The sequence below is a fragment of the Monodon monoceros genome, unplaced genomic scaffold (assembly GCF_005190385.1).
Source record: "Monodon monoceros isolate NGI ecotype Baffin Bay Population unplaced genomic scaffold, NGI_Narwhal_1 Super_Scaffold_8, whole genome shotgun sequence".
NCBI classification, from domain to species: domain Eukaryota; kingdom Metazoa; phylum Chordata; class Mammalia; order Artiodactyla; family Monodontidae; genus Monodon; species Monodon monoceros.
The window spans coordinates 64153228-64174626 of NW_021703785.1; the positions used below are offsets into that span (position 1 = coordinate 64153228).

At 35.1% G+C, this 21399-nt stretch overlaps 1 protein-coding gene and 1 non-coding gene across 7 annotated transcripts in view; both read right to left on the minus strand.

Moving 5' to 3' along the window:
* NBEA (neurobeachin) overlaps positions 1-21399 on the minus strand; it is a 618768-nt gene that overhangs the window by 327251 nt on the left and 270118 nt on the right. For all 6 annotated transcript variants that reach the window (XM_029209906.1, XM_029209902.1, XM_029209901.1 and 3 more), the window contains one exon: positions 3595-3656. In XM_029209906.1, the coding sequence (XP_029065739.1) occupies positions 3595-3656 (62 nt within the window). The remainder of the gene's footprint in view (positions 1-3594; positions 3657-21399) is intronic.
* Positions 10060-10166, minus strand: LOC114888448. Its single transcript, XR_003791785.1, has one exon. It is a non-coding gene; the product is annotated as a U6 spliceosomal RNA (small nuclear RNA).

Genomic DNA, 21399 nt, shown 5'->3' on the forward strand with positions numbered 1-21399 from the left:
GTTTTTATTGAGAATAAAAATGATACATTAAGCATACATTTGCTTAATCAGTGCTTCAAGTCAGAAAGTACTTAAATACTGAGAGACATTATTTTTTTTACATAAAAGTTTCTCAATTTATAAAACATTTTTTATTGACAGATAAGGCACAGAAAAATGCAAGTGACATCTGCTAAGCTTTACTTATGAAAACGTAAAGAAATCCTACGGGATAACATCACTCAATTTTTCCTGGAGTACCTCTGATGGAGACTTCCTAAAAAAAATCTGGAAATAATTAGAAACTATTATAGTACCTTAAAAAGTTTACTTGAAAACTAAATCTGCTCTTCATCAAAGAACACAATACACTCAGAATAATGTAATGGAAAAATTAGGTGCACATATAGACTAATGAAAAGCACCTCAACCACATCTGATTGTAAAACTTAAAAAAAAAAAAAAAAAAAAAGTTGATAGAGGACAACAGCAGACGGTGAGATACTGAAGAACTCCAGAGAAAACTATTCACTGATTAAGCACTGATTTTTCAAAGCACTACATATTAACTATTTTACTCCAGTTCATTTTACTCCCAATTTTTTTTAACGATACTACTAAGTGCACTTTAAATACAAATTGAAAGGAAAGAAGAATAGTTAATTCTTTATGTCATAAGATCTACAGGAAAAAGAAAAATCTCCATATATGGTAAAAAATGTTTTGTGTATCTGTGGAACAATTAATGCAATATAATGATAATGCTAATAGCATCTTAAAACTTAAAATGTGTTTTCCACAGAGACCTAAAATTCCACTGGGGGGTAGGCTGGATGGCATGTCCCTTAGAGTTTAAAAGACTGTCCATATGAACTGAATTATCCTTGACAAGTACCTTCAGACACTTGTAATATGATCTCATGTAAATTTAGACCATATTTTACACACAAACCACTGGCAATAGTAAGTTTATTCAGGAGCTCAGATAAAAAGGAAAGAGAAGCTGATATCCTTAATAACATGTAGTAGTTAACATGAAATTTCCGAAATCAAAGGCATAAAAATAAAAGCATCTAATGAAAGAAAAACTAATGCTGTGAGAAATGTTGCATTTTCCTTTCCATTTTCAGCCCTTAGCTACCTGTTTTATCCAAATAAAATGCTATCCTTTCATGTTCTATCCAAATTTAGGGGGAAAAAAGCATATTCTAAGCAAGTAAATAAACCAGAAAATTTCATTTGCATTGAAAACTTATTTTAACCAATAATTAAATCACAGTGTGGATAATACCTTAGCTGTATTTCCCACTGCGGGAAAAACATATACATGCAGTTCATCAAGACAGTAACTCATTCAGATTTTCAGCTCTGTTATGAGTCCTAGTAACTGCTCATCATAAGAACATTGAGCTATCAATACCCGCAAAGGGCTGACTGTAAAACAGAAGAAAACTCAAAACTCTGCAGCTTTAAAGATTCCTCAGGATTGCCTGTGCCTTGGCGCAAAGATAGCTTACAGAGCTATGCTAATTCTACAGGGATCCAGCTCCACTGTCAAAAGGATGTGTTAGGTCTGTAGAAGAGAACTCGGCACTGGCAGTGCTGCTGCACCAAGCAACCTCCGCAGCATCAGCAACTGTATTATTACTCTGTCAGGAGCCTGCTGCTGCTGTGTGGCCTGGCGAATGGGGTACTGTATAAATCATCATGAAGTTGAGTAGTGGAGAAAAGAGCAGACTATTTTAAGAAACTCTGACAACATGTCCATTCTGTGTGTGTTCTCAAAAACCAAGGTTGTATACATCCGTTGAACAATGGATGATCTTCAAAAGATGCTTTTATAAGCTAATTGTAAACTAGAATAGTAAACTCCTCCCACCTGAATTGCATCGAAGGAAGGTTACTCATTTGTTTCTTTATTTTTTAAAAACATTTTTGTGGAAAGCAAAGTTTCAGTTTAATAGAAAATAAAACAACTGGAGCTTTTTTCAGTAAACAAATACATTTTTAAGTCACTTAAATGAGGTATACTTAATCAATTAACCACTTAAATATTTAAAGCACACTGAATTATTTTAAACATTCAACGTAAAGATCAAATTGAGAGACATGTTTATAATATTGCTTTGCTGAAACACTGAAAGTGCACTGCATAGAGGGCTTAAATTTCTCACTCTTCCTTTCAATCAATATCTGAGGCAAAGTTTCATCTCTAGGGCCCTTAATGGCAGGAATTCCTGGAGCCAGCAAATGAGTAATGTTAAACCTATGATTAGATGATGAGGCCATCAAAGACACTAGACCCTAATGCTACATTCTTCTTTATTTCTCTGAACTGCAGTGAAACCAAGAGCTAAGGAAGAAGAAATTTTACACTATATTTTCCCCATAAAACCATGTTTTTTTAAATGTGCATTGTCAAGAACCTACAAGGTCCAGACAGATCTCACAGAATGTCTCTCGAACTCAGGACTCTGGCATTAGGTAACAATTTTCAAACGCCCTGCAGATGAACTCTTGCCAGGAATGCTGTTTTCTTTAACTTCTTCCTTATTACTATTCTTTCTGGATGAAAAGGGGAAAATGGACCTTATGATGTCCCTATGAATATATTCTTGAAGAAAGTAAACCTGGAGACTGAAAATTACTGGGTAAGTTTTTGGTTCTTTTGTTTCTGCTGGTGCTTTAAAGGATCAATTGAAGCCATATTGTTGTTTATTTGGAAGTTAGTTGTGGTTTTAGCCAGACCTCAGGTCAGTAACTAGAAACAGTATAGATGTATTTTCCTTGCTACTGAGGAAATTAGAGATAATGTAATAACTACTTATTACAAACACACATAAGGTCTTTTTATTCTCATATTACAAAATATTTAATACTTATGTGAAAATCGGGATCGCTAGGAGACTTGGGAGAGCTGGCAAGAAGAAAGACCATTAGGTCCCTATTTTAGTTATCAGAAAAATGTTACATATAATTTTCTCATAATTGCTTAAAAAAACAACACCCAACAATTATAATTCTATTTTTAATTCTGATTATTAAAGATAAATAGTATAAGTAGATTTTTAGAATTTACATTTAAATATACAAATTACATTAAAAAAGGGAAAGCAGCAAGGTATCGTATCAAAAACCCCTCACTAATAAGCTATATTTTATACTTTGGCTACTGCAACAAAAAAACCTCTAGTTTTCATTATCTATAAGAGTGAAAAAGAAACCATGTAATTAACAACGAACATCAAAATTATAAATAATACTGTATCATTTTTAAAGGATGGGGTGTAAAGATGGATATCAAAAAATCTATAACAAATTATATATACATATATTTGCAGAGATTAAAAAATAGGGAACAACAGAAGGCTAGGTAGGTGGGAAATAATAAGACAGCTAAAGGGAGGGAAGGGAAAGGGAGACTAAATCAATATTTGCATGGTAAGATCATTTACATAAATATACATCTCTATGTAATTTATTTCCTTCATCTATGAAATGATAGAAATTTTTTAAATATATAAACATATACATATATATTCACATACATTCTTTTGTTAGTGACAAAACAATCCTCATGTAGTTTAATGTAATCAAGTGACTGAGATTTCGTACCTGAGAACAAAGCAGCATAACAAGCTCAACCACAGATGTGCTGGACTTCATACAAACAAGGCCTACAAGAAAGAAAGGTTAAAACAAAATGAAATTACAATGGTAGAAATCATCATTCTAAGTTAATTCATTATATAGGTTTTAACTTATAAAATCTTTCTTTAAAGTAAAATTCCTAAAATGAAATGAATGGAAACATTCATTAACATATTTTTATAGCATTAATTTCAAAATATTCAGATATTCAAGAAGATGTGAAAAATACTAAAGAAATTGACCTCAGGCTTGGGCTATTTATTTGGTCAAGGCATTTCTTATATTTAAACAAGGTGGGGTCGCTATCAAAATGGATAAGCTAGTTAGAACTCTTTTTATTCCAATGACATTTGCTATGTTATTGTTTCCTGGAGCACAGAACAGTAATCATTGAAGACCTGCCTAAATTTTCTTCCGAAAAACAAAATTAAAATAATTTACAAACAGGTAATTACCCACAGGTTGTCAATTGTTAAATGAATTTTAAAATATTGAAAAATGAATTTCACATACAGTTAACATATTATGCAATACTTGTAAAATATTCCATTGTTCTGCTTCCAAAGTCTCTGAATAGACATCAGAAGAAAAAAGAATTAAATGTATTAATACATATGTAATAATGGCTACTACTCATTGATCACATATTCTGTGCTGGGTATTGTGTTAATGTACAATAACTCATTTAATTCTCATTTATATTCTGTGATGTGCTATTATTATTACAATTCTACAGGTAAGAAAATATTCTTCTTAAAAAGTTTAAATGTTGATTATTCATCAAGACTTCAATTAAAAAGATGACTGCTGTATAACATAAGAAGGCAGATCATGATCATTAGTATTTTTAAAGTGCCAACATATAGAGAAAGATGTAACCAAGGATTCATAACAATCTCTGGTAGGAGGAGAGTATATTCATCAGGAGAGTATATTCATCATGATGTCTGCTAATTTAAAATATATTTTTTAAAATTTTTAAGTTTTTATTTATTTTTTTTGTGTGGTACGCGGGCCTCTCACCGTTGTGGCCTCTCCCGTTGCGGAGCACAGGCTCCGGACGCGCAGGCCCAGCGGCCATGGCTCACGGGCCCAGCCGCTCTGCGGCATGTGGGATCTTCCCGGACTGGGGCACGAACCCGTGTCCCCTGCGTCGGCAGGCGGACTCTCAACCACTGCGCCACCAGGGAAGCCCTAACTAACTGTTTTTTAAATTAAATTAATAGACTAACTTTTATTTTCTTTTTATATGAAGACAAATATAATCAGTAAAAGCCCTGTATAGTAAGAAATGCCATGATCTTACATTAGTTGTTGCTAAATGGCAAACTAAAGCGAAACCAGTTATTTTTTCTTCTTAAGGTGATTTCAATAAAGAGTCTCAAAAGTCTTCCAGACACTAGCATGTATATTTATTGTAGGTAGTGGATAAATACCCTTTTGTGCCCATTCTGCTAACAACTCTATCCTTAACGTACAGACCTACAGAACAAGTTGTAAAAAGGCACTAGGATTCCATTTTATCAGATCTTTGGGCAGACAGTTAACTAATGAAATAAGAGGCAGATGTGGAAAGCTCATTTAAGAGACAATTGTTGCAACTGATCAGCAATTCTCATGCTCAGGAGCTAGAGTCAGAAAGATTAATGGGACATTTATCACCTGTTGGCTACTCAACCACTTGAAATTCTGACAAAGAAAAACTAAATAAAAGGCCAAAGGACTATGTACAGCAAAAGGATCATAAATAAAATCTGTACTCCATATCAATTTAGATTTTAGACTGTCAAGCTGTATAAAGAATGATTAGACTACAAGGCTATATGATGAATGATTATATAAAGAATTTTTCACCACATATTCTGTCTACTAGAGTTTTGAAATACATAACTTGTACAAATTAGGAAAAATATGCAATTATATTCATTTCTCACAGACTAATTTTAAATGAACTTCTAAAAAACTGCTGTGTAACAAGAATATTCATGCTTCTTCCAAACACATACTATCATTCCATCATAAGAAAAACATAAACAAATGCTCCATCAATGCTTTGTTCAAAGGAAAGGAGAACAAAATGATAGGATAACAAAACTGCAGTTTGCAAACAGCACTCTAGGTACTTTGAAAAAGGCCATTGTGATTTCAACTCAATAGACCCTTGCAGCTTTACTAATGTGATGTAATTAGAATGAACAGAATGATAATGGATCCTATTCAAAATAACAATACGAAACAAAACAAAAAAGCAAAACTTAAATTTGACAATGAGAACACAAGCAGAGGCAATTTTGGAAGACTTATCACCTTTCAAAAATCATTTTGGTTGACACTATTTCTAAGTGTTAACAAAAGTATTACTAAAACAAATAGATTTTTTATTAGAGATATGAGATACTGAAGATATCTAGAGATATTGAGACATTTAATAGAGCTATTGAAAAATACAAGCATTGTCTGATGACATTATCCTTGCACATTCTCTAAATAAAAAAGCACCTATATTTGAAAATTTAAGGTGCAAGTAATAAACGTGGTTTGGTATAACTTTAACCATAAGCTCAAGAAAGCCAAATTTATCTAGTGATACTATACTCAGGCTATATATGCACAAGGCAAATATTTAAAATTGTTATGTCTGAAACAGGTTGAGTTTATTTTTCCTTTTTGCATCTGGCAAGAAATTCATAATCAAACCAACTCATTTGATATCTCCTCATGAGTAAAGGATAGTGTTAGCACTCAGGAGATTAATAAGACACTATCTACACCTTCCCAAGGGCTCCATCTTTTAATTCCAATCTAAGATTATCTAACATTTACATAGAGCTTTGGCTGCGCTGGGTCTTCGTTGCTGCGCGCGGGCTTTCTCTAGTTGCGGTGAGCAGGGGCTACTCTTCATTGCAGTGCGCGGGCTTCTCATTGCGGTGGCTTCTCTTGTTGCGGAGCACGGGCTCTAGGCACGTGGGCTTTAGTAGTTGCGGCTCGTGGGCTTTAGTAGTTGTGGCATGGGGGCTCGGTAGTTGTGGCTCATGGGCTCTAGAGCGCAGGCTCAGTAGTTGTGGCACACGGGCTTTGTTGCTCTGCGGCACGTGGGATCTTCCCGGACCTAGGCTCAGACCTGTATCCCCTGCACTGGCAGGCAGATTCTTAACCACTGCACCACCAGGGAAGACCTACATAGAGCTTTATCATTTACAAATCACTTATATATGCTGTCTCGTTGGATTCTCTTAACAACTCTTTGAACTAGTTATTATCACCTCATGTGAGAGATAAAAAAATGAAGGGATTCAGTGACTAGCCCAAGATGTTTCATACAGTAAGTGGTGGAACTGGGACCTGAATTCAAGTCATTTAACTTGAAAGGCCATTTCGTGTTTGCTGCAGCACTACTTAAATAATCTGACACTAACAGGATGGCAACATGTGACAATGAGAAAGGTCATAATGGTTAATTCCAACTTGGGTGATTTTGACAGTTTTCTTGGAGAAGGTAGCATATGTTGGTCAGACATGGGGACCAAAAGCTTAAGCAGAAAGTACAGAGGGAGCAGGGGACGAAAAAACTCTGAAAAGACCTTTGTAGCTTGGGCGACTGGCTGACTAGAATATAGGGGGGTGTGAAAGTGGGACTGGAGCGCTACAGTAAAATTTAAAGATAGATAAAGATGGAAAGAAAGAAAATTACACGTTTTTGAAAGTTAAGAGGAAGAATATAGAGTAAGTTATACAATGGGAGGAATGACACTAGGATCAGTTATGGCATCCCTATTCCATGATGACTTTTCTTACCTTGTTAATTAAGAAGTATTCCCTATGGAAGCGATACAAATGTGCCCCTCCAGCAAAAATCTAGTTAGAAGTGTTGGCCAATTAATAGAACACTTTCACCAGGAAATGTATATTCACCAGAATAAATATTCTGACTAGAAATACTAGTCCAATACTGTGGACCATACTACCTTACCAGTATAAAGTGAACCCACGGAGTGTAGAGAGTCAACATGTGAGAGAAAGAAGCTTGAATATATAGGAGGTGCTCCAGTGGTGAGGAAACTGTCTAGTACAAGCTTTTGAATATACTATGAACTACACTAAAACGTTGTTCAACGTTGTCTGACTGGCCAAGATACAAGTACACGAGAAGTTGAATTAGGTAGATAAATTTGAGGTGGTCCAGGTCCAGGCAGCAAACACGTACTGGGTACAGATGAGTGAACTGCCACCCAAATAAATCGCTGGCAGTGTTTTTGGGTTTACACTTACTAGGGGTAAAACGTCAGTTTCTACTTTCAGAACTACCCTCCTCTGCCAATAAAACAAACCAACCACCACCACCGACAAAACCTCACCAAATCCCACTAAACTGTAAATGAATGTTAAGTTAAAAGCTTGACCTTTGGGATAAAACTATCTTTCTTTAATAAAAGAAATACTGAAAGGTACTGTGATGCTGTTTTAATACACAGCCGTCAGAAACATTTGATTCAATGTGTGGGTCTGACTTCATGCATCTGTAGAATTAGAAGAGCAAATTAAGACCCTTAAAATTAGTGTAGAAAAATTCCATCTCTAGCAGGGTGCCCCTTATGGTAGGAGGTGAAGCGTATGAAGCGTTACGGTTACAAGCGAGGAATCATACTTACAGGTGGGAGGCATCTTCTAAGGAACATCACGTTTTCTTTCAGCAAAGGCCCTCTTCCAAAAGAGGAGAGCATACACATCTATGACTAGGGAAGTGCTGAGTATATTCTCAATAAACTTTAAATGAATTAAAAACCATCACTAACTGAGGAAATATATAGTTGATATATATTTATACAAATAAATGTAAGTTGATGAAGAAAAAAGATTTTAAGGAAAAATAAGAGTATTTTTTTAAGAACCAGAGCGCAATTCATTCAAAAAGCATTTATTTTTACTTATTTATTTTTTTAACATCTTTATTGGAGTATAATTGCTTTACAATGGTGTGTTAGTTTCTGCTTTATAACAAAGTGAATCAGTTATACATATACATATGTTCCCATATCTCTTCCCTCTTGCGTCTCCCTCCCTCCCACCCTCCCTATCCCACCCCTCTAGGTGGTCACAAAGCACCAAGCTGATCTCCCTGTGCTATGCGGCTGCTTCCCACTAGCTATCTATTTTACATTTGGTAGTGTATATATATCCATGCCACTCTCTCACTTCGTCACAGCTTACCCTTCCCCCTCCCCATATCCTCAAGTCCATGCTCTAGTAGGTCTGTGTCTTTATTCCCGTCCTACCCCTAGGCTCTTCATGACTTTTTTTTTTTTTTCTTAGATTCCCTATATATGTGTTAGCATACGGTATTTGTTTTTCTCCTTCTGACTTAACTTCATGCTGTATGACAGACTCCAGGTCCATCCACCTCACTACAAATAACTCAATTTCATTTCTTTTTATGGCTGAGTAATAAAAAGCATTTATTGAACTTGTGTCTTATGTGCCAGATACCCCGCCAGGTGCTAAGTTTAAAAAGAAGTGAGGAAAGTGGGAGTTTATATAAACAAATAATCATGACACAGAATCGTAGGAAGGACACAGAGAGTACAGAGTGTTAGACACACAGAAAGGGTAGTGAGCAGCTCTGCTGAGGAGAATTTATAGGGAGTGTGACATCTGAGTTGGATGATGCTAACCCTATCTAGGCGAAAAAAGGAAAGTCATCCGAGGTGACAGAGAAACATCAGAGGTATAAAGAAGCATGACATTGCTAGTAAAATGGAATTGGGATGCTATACTGCGGAGTGCAGAGGATGGAAGGAGGTGAAATGAAGATGGAGGAAGAGAGGAAAGAGAGCCATCTATGGCATCCTATTCCTACCGGCAACAGGAAGCCACTGAAGGATTTTAAGCAGGGGCAGACAGAATTAGATCTATTTTGGGAAGATCTCTTTCTGTCAGTGGAATAGGAACTGTCTAGTCAAGATGATGAAAACCTGAGCTGAAGGCGGCAGCAATGCAAGCAGAGACAGTTTGAAAGACATTTTGGAGAAGACAATAAAATACTCTGGATAACTGAATATGACATTAAAGGACAGGGTAAAGGAGCAAAGTGTGAATGATAAAACCTTTAAGTGAGAAAGGAAAATAAATGAAGGAGCAGGTTTGCAGAAAGAAAGTGAGTTTCATCCCAGACAAAATTTAGAATATAGGCAAAAAAATTAATTTTGATATTTAAGATTATTTGTTTTTTAGGTATGGATGCTATAATCCTGACAAACCTGATATAAATAAATTGCACAGATAACATGGCATTGGACAAAATTGTGGAGTTATTATAAGTCCCACTAGGAAACTACCGGTAGTAATCTTACCAGTACAGTTTTTTTTTTTTTTAACATCTTTATTGGAGTATAACTGCTTTACAATGGTGTGTTAGTTTCTGCTTTATAACAAAAAAATATGGAATGCTTCACGAATTTGCATATCATCCTTGCACAGGGGCCATGCTAATCTCCTCTGTATGGTTCCAATTTTAGTATACGTGCTGCCGAAGCAAGCACCAGTACAGTTTTAAGATCTAGTTTTTCTCTTTCTCCTCATAATAAAATATGCTAATTTAATTTCCATCAAATAGACACGACTATTCTGATAATTTGAATTTTAAATATCAAGTCTGCCCAGGACAATTTAGTTTTTAAATAACTTTCTAATGATTTTAACTTTTCTAAGTTCCAAAATTAGTACACATTAATGGCACTGAAATAGTTGAAACAGCTTCATTTTAATAATAAATGTTGAATAACAACTACAGACCTGGAAAGAAAGTTTGCATGCTCACTACCCTTCACTTGCTTTAGTTTCAGTGGTGTGCAGCTGGCAGTGTCTTTGAAATTCTCTGCTCTGTATAGCTTTCACATTGTGTTATGCGGCATTCTGAGATACAGTGTATAACTATAAAGTGTGTATCTTTTGTGACTTCTGCAATGCTTACATATCTTTATCCACATAATATCAATTTCCTATGTTTTTTACATTTCTTTTACTTTTTTACCTGAAACATGAAATTTATTTTTCTATTTCATCACTGTGATATTCTCCTGACGGTAAAAAATTACTTTCAGTGTTTAAGTCATCTAAACTTATTAAGGTCAAAAACGTAACAATTAGCAAACTGTGGCTTTCTAACTTAAAACTGAAAAACTAAAACCAAACAAAAAAACCAATATTAAATAAACATCCTCTGAAATAACAATAATGGTTTGAATTTTTACTGTTACTGCTACAACTAATATTAATATGTGTCTAGGTAGTATTACTATTTTATTTTATTTTTAACATCTTTATTGGAGTATAATTGCTTTACAATGGTGTGTTAGTTTCTGCTTTATAACAAAGTGAACCAGTTATACATATACATATGTCCCTGTATCTCTTCCCTCTTGCATCTCCCTCCCTCCCACCCTCCCTATCCCACCCCTCTAGGTGGTCACAAAGCACCGAGCTGATCTCCCTGTGCTATGCGGCTGCTTCCCACTAGCTATTTTTTTTTTTTTTTTTTGCGGTACCCAGGCCTCTCACTGTTGTGGCCTCTCCCGTTGCGGAGCACAGGCTCCGGACGCGCAGGCTCAGCGGCCATGGCTCACGGGCCCAGCCGCTCCACGGCATGTGGGATCTTCCCAGACCGGGGCACGAACCCACGTCCACTGCATCGGCAGGCGGACTCTCAACCACTGTGCCACCAGGGAAGCCCTAGCTATCTATTTTAAGTTTGGTAGTGTATATATGTCCATGCCACTCTCTCACTTTGTCCCAGCTTACCCTTCCCCTCCCCGTATCCTCAAGTCCATTCTCTAGTAGGTCTGCATCTTTATTCCCGTCTTGCCCCTAGGTTCTTCTGACTTTTTTTTTTTTTTTGATTCCATATGTATGTGTTAGCATACGGTATTTGTTTTTCCCTTTCTGACTTACTTCTCTCTGTATGACAGTAGTATTACATACTATTTTGATTGGACATTTTAAGATTTGCCTTTATGTTTCAGAGAGTTTGATTTAAAACTGCACTACAAATGAAAACAACTGTAATGTTATCTTCAAAAAACTAAAATAACATTAAGCTCATTTACTAAAAAAAATGCTTTTTTAAATGTAATTAAACCATTACAGCTTATTTTTGTATTTAGATTACAAATTTTAATTGAAAATTTTAAAGAACACCTTCAAAATACTGCAGAAACAGTGAGAGTTCATCCATTCATTGATTTACTTTAGTTCATTTAAAAACTAGGTTATCACAAATTTATGGCAGTCTTACTGTCTTCAGAATAGGAATAAAACTGAAGTCTCTGGATGTATCATATACATTAGGGGTCAGCATACATTTTTGTAAAGACTCAGATAAAATACGTAGGCTTTGGGGATGGGGGCCAGGGGACAATAATAAATTTCTGTCACAACTACTCAACTCTTGCCATTGTAGGGCAAAAGCAGCCAGAGACAACGCATAATCAAATGAGCTTGGCCGTCTTCCAATAAAACTATTTCCTCACCCATAGGGGTGTGTGTGTGTGTGTGTGTGTGTGTGTGTGTGTGTGTGTGAATGTGAGAGAGGGAGAGAACACATACATGGGCACACATACTTGTACATACATCCTACAGATTTTTAAAACTGCAGGGGAAATTATTTTAGATGTATGCCTATGATACTTTATAATTCCAAAATACAAAAAGCTCTGAAAAAAGCTTTCTCGTAAGATTGTCATAACGTCAATCATCAGCAAAATTTCACCTAAATAATATGATGCTACTTACAAACTTTATTCTACTTAGCATGACTATCCCTATGTATTGCTGAAAATATATTAACGTATTTAAGTCCATGAAGATGCTATGAAATACACATATAAGCACCTATTACTTTTCTTAAATCCCGAAATATCTGAATTACGAAACACATCGAGCTCTAAGTTTTTTTTTCTTTTTTTAAATATGCGCTGGTTATTATTTTTTTATATAAATTTATTTATTTATTTTATTTTTTGGCTGCATTGGGTCTTCATTGCTGCGCGTGGTCTTTTCTCTAGTTGCGGCAAGCGGGCTCTTCGTTGCAGTGCGCGGGCTTCTTATTGCGGTGGCTTCTCTTGTTGTGGAGCAAGGGCTCTAGGCGCGCGGGCTTCAGTAGTTGAGGCACGTGGGCTCAGTAGTTGTGGCTCGCGGGCTCTAAAGAACAGGCTTAATAGTTGTGGTGCTCGGGCTTAGTTGCTCCGCGGCATGTGGGATCTTCCCGGACCAGGGCTCGACCTCGTGTCCCCTGCATTGGCAGGCAGATTCTTAACCACTGTGCCACCAGGGAAGTCCTAAGCTCTAAGGTTTTGAATATGGATTTTAGGCATTTATTAAAATAAAAGAAATGTGACTTTGCTTTTTAAGAGTCAGAAATTAGTGGTACTCTCTTACATGAAATATTTTGAAAGGTTAAGATATTAATACTAATATATTAACTGCAACCTCAGAGTAATTTGATATTGTGACTTTTCCCATGGAAATTCCACATGTTCAAACTAAAAATCTATTTCCATATGAGAATGGTTGGCTAAGTGCTTTTAAATTGTAAATCTAGAATGTTCAGATTGCTCAGAAACAAGATTAACTGTAACTGTAGTTACATAATACCGTCATTTTTACTCATTTATTGAAATAAACTCTAAATTTTTGTTTGTTTGTTTGTTTTTGGCCATTGTGTTGATATAGCCTAGGAATCTTATTGGCTGTGGAGATTTTTTCTTTTTTATAGTTTTGCTTCTGCTAAGAATTTTTGCATAGTGGTAGAACTTAAGTTCCTAACACTCTTTTATAGATTATTCCTCCACAGAATGATAGATTACAATAAAAAACTGAAGTTACAGTGATAGTTCCTGCATAGACATTTGCTCATGCTCTGTGAGTGAGCTGAGCTGAAGAGAATATTCTCCTGGCATTATTATCAACACCTGTAAAATGTGAAACACTGTTGTAAATTTACTCTTTTTTAAATTATTCTTTAGAATCCATGTTTGTGCTAGCCCATCAAAAATGTCATATCAAGGAAAATGTTCCAGCAAATTCTTGGTATTCAATGTCACTTTTTTTTTTTTGTCTCCATGTGACTTCCACTTCTCTTTGCACATTCCATGGAAATACCATTTTACATTTACACATACTAAACAATAGATTATAATTTCACAATCACTTGGGACTGATTAAGTTTTGGGTTGGCTGTCTCTTGAGGTATTTTCATTTAAATAATTTATTTTAGGGACTATAAGTAAGCCACCGCTGTGTCACAGAGATGACACTGTCTTTGATCTCAAGGAGTGAAAGCCCGGTTATAAAAATAAGGCACATAAATAAACATATGAAGGTGTCCAGGGAGAGTATTATACTGAAGAAATTATAATAAGGCACTATGCCTCCAAATAACTTAAAACAACTATTGTTGAGGTTTTTATTAAAAACTTTTATCCATAGTATTAGACTCAAGTTTCCACTGCAGAAGTGATTAACCTGAGTGTCTTGCCCTTTCCTTAACTTCCTGATTTAATCACAACAGCAATGAATAAGGATGAAATAAGGGAAATAAGAGACATTTTCACTATCATAAATCATCTGGATCCCTCAATTCTCTTTGGGTTAAATTTAATTATAGAACGAATTGCTATTCCTATATCACTCCTCTGCATCAACTTTCTTCTATTCTCCCTGCGCTGCTTCAAATTCCAAAAGTCTCTATTAAATTCTAAAACTACTAAACTATGTCTGGTTCAAATTTTGACATTACCCAAGAAAGACTCTGATCCTGAATTATTATTAAGAATACTATATATCTCTTAAACATGTATTTCATTTCAAGAAATATTAATAATCAAAAAAAGCAAGATAAATAGTTATACAGTTAAATCACATAGAGTTGAATAAAATGGCTATACTAATGCCTACTTATTAAAAATAAAACAATAATTCATATTCCATAAGATATGGGATCCTCCTTTTAGACATAGTGTGTATAAATGAATGATTTGTGTAATTATAGTTCCAAACTACTGAAATGCTGACTTTCATTTATTTACATTCTCAAATAAGTACATTTAATAATTTTAGGTTCTCAAACGTAACTAAATTTAAATTTAAAATTGCTTTTTAGTAATACACACCTTTAAGTTCTTTATTTTTGTATTCAGAAAAACACTGGTTATTTTTCTGTTAAATACTTATATAATGCACAATGGAAATGCTATGCATCACTTTTCTTAATACATTCATAAAGTCAAAGAAAAAAACTAAGAAAATAATTAGTAAAAGGAAATTATTTGATAAATATTGTGATTAAGCCTAAAAAGGGAAAAAAAAGGCTACAGGATAAAGTAAGCTCAAGTAGAGGTCAGTCAGCTGAACCTCACTTATTTTCAAGAGTACATTAACTTTATCCAATAAAGTTGCTAACAGCTTATTGTTATTTAAGCCTATAAACTTAAATATTAAGTTTAAGCTTTATTAAGGCTTAAATTGTTGAAGCACTCAGAGAAAACAAGCTAGACTTTCAGAGAACTCCTTATCTGTGCTCAAAGCAATAAATTCTCCAATTTGACTCAAGCTGAATTTTCTTTACTGAATCCTCCATTTAAAACAAAATACTGGGCTTTCCTGTTGGCGCAGTGGTTGAGAGTCCGCCTGCTGATGCAGGGGACATGGGTTCGTGCCCCGGTCCGGGAAGATCCCATATGCTGCGGAGCGGCTGGGCCCATGAGCCATGGCTGCTGAGCCTGCGCGTCCGGAGCCTGTGCTCCACAACGGGAGAGGCCACAACAGTGAGAGGCCCGCGTACAGCCAAAAAAAAAAAAAAAAAAAAATTAAATAGGGATGAATAAGCAGTCCAGTTTTATTCATTCTTAAGAATGAACTAAAAAGTTTTTGGAACTTGAAAGAACTCAGAAATTCCTTCATTTTAACAACATTTAAGATACTGCCAAAAGTCACAGAAATTATTTTAAGTATATACTCCATCTAAGCAGTAGTTTATTGCGATTATTTGACAAGGATTATATAAGCAAAAAAGTATAGCTCACTAAATTAACAAGATTATTTTGCCTATACCAGAAAACTCTATATCCAACTCACACCCATCCACAATTCAGAGTCAAATTATATGGTTATATACGTACCAGAATACAGTCTGATAACGATACCGTAGAGAAGTCAGTATGCGAATTGCTTTGCATTTAAAAAAATAACACTTCAGCATAAAATATTAGACCCACTTATTAAATGGTGCTTTTATTTCTTCTAATTCTTCTTGCAATAACAGATCTACTACAAATAACACTTATTTTTTGTTTTAACATCTTTATTGGAGTATAACTGCTTTACAATGGTGTGTTAGTTTCTGCTTTATTAACAAAGTGAATCACCTATACGTATACATATATCCCCATATCTCCTCCCTCTTGCATCTCCCTCCCACCCTCCTCCCACCCCTCTAGGTGGTCACAAAGCTCATCTCCCTGTGCTATGCAGCAGCTTCCCACTAGCTATCCATTTTACATTTGGTAGTGTATATATGTCCATGCCACTCTCTCACTTCGTCCCAGCTTACCCATTCCACTCCCAGTGTCCTCAAGTCTATTCTCTACATCTGCGTCTTTATTCCTGTCCTGCCCCTAGGTTCTTCAGAAACCCTTTTTTTTTTTTTTAAATTCCATATGTATGTGTTAGCATACGGTATTTGTTTTCCTCTTTCTGACTTACTTCACTCTGTATGACAGACTCTAGGTCCATCCACCTCACTACAAATAACTCAGTTTCGTTTCTTTTTATGGCTGAGTAGTATTCCATTGTGTATATGTGCCACATCTTCTTTATCCATTCATCTGTTGATGGACACTTAGATTGCTTCCATGTCCTGGCTATTGTAAATAGAGCTGCAATGAACATTGTGGTACATGACTCTTTTTGAATTATGGTTTTCTCAGGGTATATGCCCAGTAGTGGGGTTGCTGGGTCATACGGTAGTTGTATTTTTAGTTTTTTAAGGAACCTCCATACTGTTCTCCCCAGTGGCTGTATCAATTTACATTCCCACCAACAGTGCAAGACGGTTCCCTTTTCTCCACACCCTCTCCAGCATTTATTGTTTGTAGATTTTTTGATGATGGTCATTCTGACTGGTGTGAGGTGATACCTCATTGTAGTTTTGATTTGCATTTCTCTAATGATTAGTGATGTTGAACATCCTTTCATGTGTTTGTTGGCAACCTGTATATCTTCTTTGGAGAAATGTCTGTGTAGGTCTTCTGCCCATTTTTGGATTGGGTTGTTTGTTTTTTTGATATTGAGCTGCATGAGCTGCTTGTAAATTTTGGAGATTAATCCTTTGTCAGTTGCTTCATTTGCAAATATTTTCTCCCATTCTGAGGGCTGTCTTTTGGTCTTGTTTATGGTTTCCTTTGCTGTGCAAAAGCTTTGAAGTTTCATTAGGTCCCATTTGTTTATTTTTGTTTTTATTTCCATTTCTCTAGGAGGTGGGTCAAAAAGGATCTTGCTGTGATTTATGTCATAGAGTCTTCTGCCTATGTTTTCCTCTAAGAGTTTTAGAGCGTCTGGCCTTACATTTAGGTCTTTAATCCATTTTGAGTTTATTTTTGTATATGGTGTTAGGGAGTGTTCTAATTTCATTCTTTTACATGTAGCTGTCCAGTTTTTCCAGCAAACAGTCATTTTTTGAATCAGTATGAACTGGGATATCTACAAAGTGGAGTCAAATAAATGGTAATAAAAAATGTCTGATAAAAAGTAAGGAGCTAGTCATTCCCAAGAATTAAAGACATTTAATGATTCAGTTCTAAAAACAGCACTGCATAGTTACTGTACACAAGGCACAGATATGAAACAGATGTGTTCCATGTGCTAGAGAATCCTGCATTCTAATGGAGGACACAACAGATAAACTGATCAGTTTAGTGTGAAGAAAAGAAGTGTTATCTCAGAACCATTACAGGATATTGACTTGGTAAACAAGATAAATGATGTAATTAAAGTAATTCTTATTGTGATTATAATATGGTGAAATTGGAAATATGGTGAAATTGGAAATATGGAAAATGGTGAAATTAATAACAAAATGAAACATGTAACCTAATAATGAACAGTTATTAATTTCTTGGGAAAAATTGACTTAGAGATCACTCCAAGATCAGCAATCACGAATATTTCAACTTGTAAAACAGAATCTGTTTAATTTGACATAAAAAAACTACCTCTGTTGACAGAATATAAAACTGCAAGATTTCTCCGTATATCAAAACAAATACATTAATAGAAAGCACAACTAATGTGAGAATATTTTCGAGTTTAAATGTTGCAAAGTACAGCTATTGAAATAATCTGTATAATTTTTTTAAGTAACTAGTTTCAAAGTCAAAATAATATCCTTAATAAGAAAGATTACGTTTGGTTGGGTTTAGTATAACTAGAACCCTACTGAGTAGAGAGAACATTTTTGAGATAGTAACATGTATATAATGAGTCACAGGTTGTATTTCCGGAGGGAGAAGGAGGAGAAGATAATCCTTTAGCAGTTAAAACTGGTATCACAAGTCCAAATTGTATCTTTCATGGATTCTATTATGTACAGTAGAGTTTATATTGATTTTATATGCAATCCAGTAAATTCTGTTACTGGATATGAAGCAAAAATAGATTGAAAGCACTGATTCTACATGGAGGGGCAACGTATATACAAAAGAAAGCAGTACGGACAAAGAAGTTACCCAGGAAAATAAACGTTAAAGGAGACATGGGGGAAAAGCTTAGACCTCTGGTGAAAGTCCACAAAGGTAACCATTTTATGAACTGGCTTAAGAATAGCTAAAATAGAAAAATATTATTACTTGATCGGAATCTCACCATGTATAAAAAATTACACAATCTTGGTTTGCATTATTATACAGTAGAAAAATTAAAGATGGAATATTATCCCACTACCCTTTGCAATAATAGGACAAGAAATAATAAGCTTATATTAGTACTACAATTTCTGAGGGACATAATGAAATAGACTCTATTTGTAGGAAAAATATCAGGATGGTACAAGGTGGGTTCTAGGAAATAGTTACATGAAACCAAAGATGCTCACTTGGCAAATGAGAAGATTTCTGGGGAAAGAGTTACTGCAGAAAGGGCTTATTTCTCTTGTGATCTGGGGTCCACCTAAATTGTAGCAACTCTACCTAATTAAAGGGCATCTGTAATGTGGAAAACTGTGTTTTGATACCTGAGAAGGACAGACTGGAGACTGATGGTCAAGGGTGACATGCCCTGGGCCTGACCTCAATCCTTGAAACCAGAGACAAGGAACAACATATCTGGACAGCAGAGATCATGGACCAGGAAAAAGTCTGCCTGTGTATAGTCTCTTTAGTTGTGGTGGTGTTTAAAATACAATGCAGGTATTTTTAAATATCTGAATTTAATAACAAATCAGTTGGTTCTCCCACTTTGTTCTAAAATATTAGGGCTTATCCTGAGCTCTTAGAACTAGGCAATTTTATTAGCATTACAGAATTCTTTAATCTGAATCAAGTTTTTAATTAACTCAAAGAAGATCTAAACTGAAAATCTGAAGACATGGTTTCAGAATACAAACTAAATAGCTGTGTAAACTTAAGCTAAGACATTTGCCTCTCTTGACACTAAAAATCTTCTCTGGTAAACAACAGATTAATGATTTTGAAACTTTTTTTTTTTTAAACTACAATCTAAAGCGATACATTTTACATCCAAATCTACTATATATAATTGAAACAAATGTTTCACAGAATATCACTTCCTCTCACTGTGTGCAGATACTCTGATCTCTGCTATGCTATGTCATGGCATGCCATTAAAAATATTGTCAGGGCATGCTTTACTGATTATGCCATATCATCAATGGATCACAAGCTGCAGTCTGAATATCACTAAAGCTGGCCTGCCTCCTGTATTTACATGGCCTGAAAGCTAAGGATAGTTTTTACATTTTGAAATGGTTGGGAAAAAAAAAGAAAGAAGAATATTTCATGACACTTGAAACATAAAATATTCAAATGTTGAATATTCAATATTCAAATTTCATAGCCAAGCTCATTCCTTTACATATTGTCTGCAGCTACTTCCTCACTAAAATGGCAAAGTTGAGAAGTTATGACAGAAACTGTATGACTGCAAAGGCTAAAGTATTTGCTTTTGGGCTCCATATGGAAAAAGTTTGCTGATTCCTACACTAAAGGACACCTATATTTCTTTCTGGCCTGAATATCCATGATTCTAAGTACTTCCTTTATGTCTTACTGGGCTAAACTGGGACTAGCGGAGTAGTTGCATGATGGTGAGAAAAATGATATGGAAAAGTATGGGTTCTTGGTAAGTTATATAGGCATCAGATTTCTATTTCATTCTGTACTTGAAAACAAGAATGAGAAGTAGTAATCCAACAGGCAGTACGTGGTGGTAGTATACAGATTAAAATCATTTACAGCATCTGCCCTGTGAGTTCATAGGGCTTTCACTCGTAGCCTTTAAGTATTTCCTTTTTATAGTGGTCCCAATAAAGGATGGCAGTTGTTTCACAGGGATTAGTTTTGAACATAAAATGGACGATTATGTTGCACCGCTTTGCTATGTACACGTCAAATTCGCAATGATAAAACAGGCACTAAGGGGAGAAAAAAAAAAGCCTCACTTTTATATACTTTATCTGAGTTGAAATTGTCTTTCAACTGTCTTTTTAAAATCTTTTTTTTTGTTCGCATTAGACCTTTATTGAAACACTAGATTTATTCAATAAAATCTTATTTGCTCTTTCTGCCTCCAGACTCTCCTATTAAACCTTGCTGTATACAACTGACAGACAGTATCTTCATCATATTTTGATTTTCTCTCTCCCTTTTCAAAATTCTTCTGTAGATGACTAGGATCTAGTTTCTTTTTCTCTAGAATATATGTATTTGGCAAAGTCAGTGTCTCTGCCTTTCCACAATCTTCAACAGTGGTCATGAACAGATACACATTCTTCTGGCCCTGGTACCTTCACTTCCCTTACATACCTGGTTTCCCTGCCAGGTTTAAACCTGACTAACATGCACCCAAATTCTGTTTCTGTGTATGCTGTACTGTTATTTTACAAAATTTTGTTTTAGGAATATAGTTGGGAACAAAGCAATATCAGGATAAATATCAGCTTTCTGGGATATAAACAAAACTTGGGAGTATTGTACTGAAATATATTATTTCATGGTCAGTATTAAAAATTAGTCACTGTAACCATCACTCGTGAAGTCCTCAGACAATGTTGGAATAAGGCAACCAAGGGATTTTTGCTTTTTGCTTGTTTCAAATTAAATAAATTAAGCCCCTCTCTTTTATCATTCAGACCAATTACTAGAATCTACTTGACTATAGAAAACAATTTCATTTGTTCTACCATCTACAAGTGAGTTTTGGGTACATAGTTAATGCTAGGTCCTCTGGCAGGTCCTAGAGCCCTTGTGGAGTGCATGCTTTCCATGAATCTATTAAAACAGAAGGAAAAAAATAAATAATATTCTCAAGTTTTTAAAGTATGTAAGTTAATATTATAAAACTAAAAGAATATTTATAACATATTTCATAATCTAAAACAATCAGAATTCAGTTTAAAAAAAAGGTGGATTTGCCTTAGAGCAACTTAAGGATACAGAGGGCCATCAGTTACTACATGAACTCAGTATAAACACTGTGAACTAATTA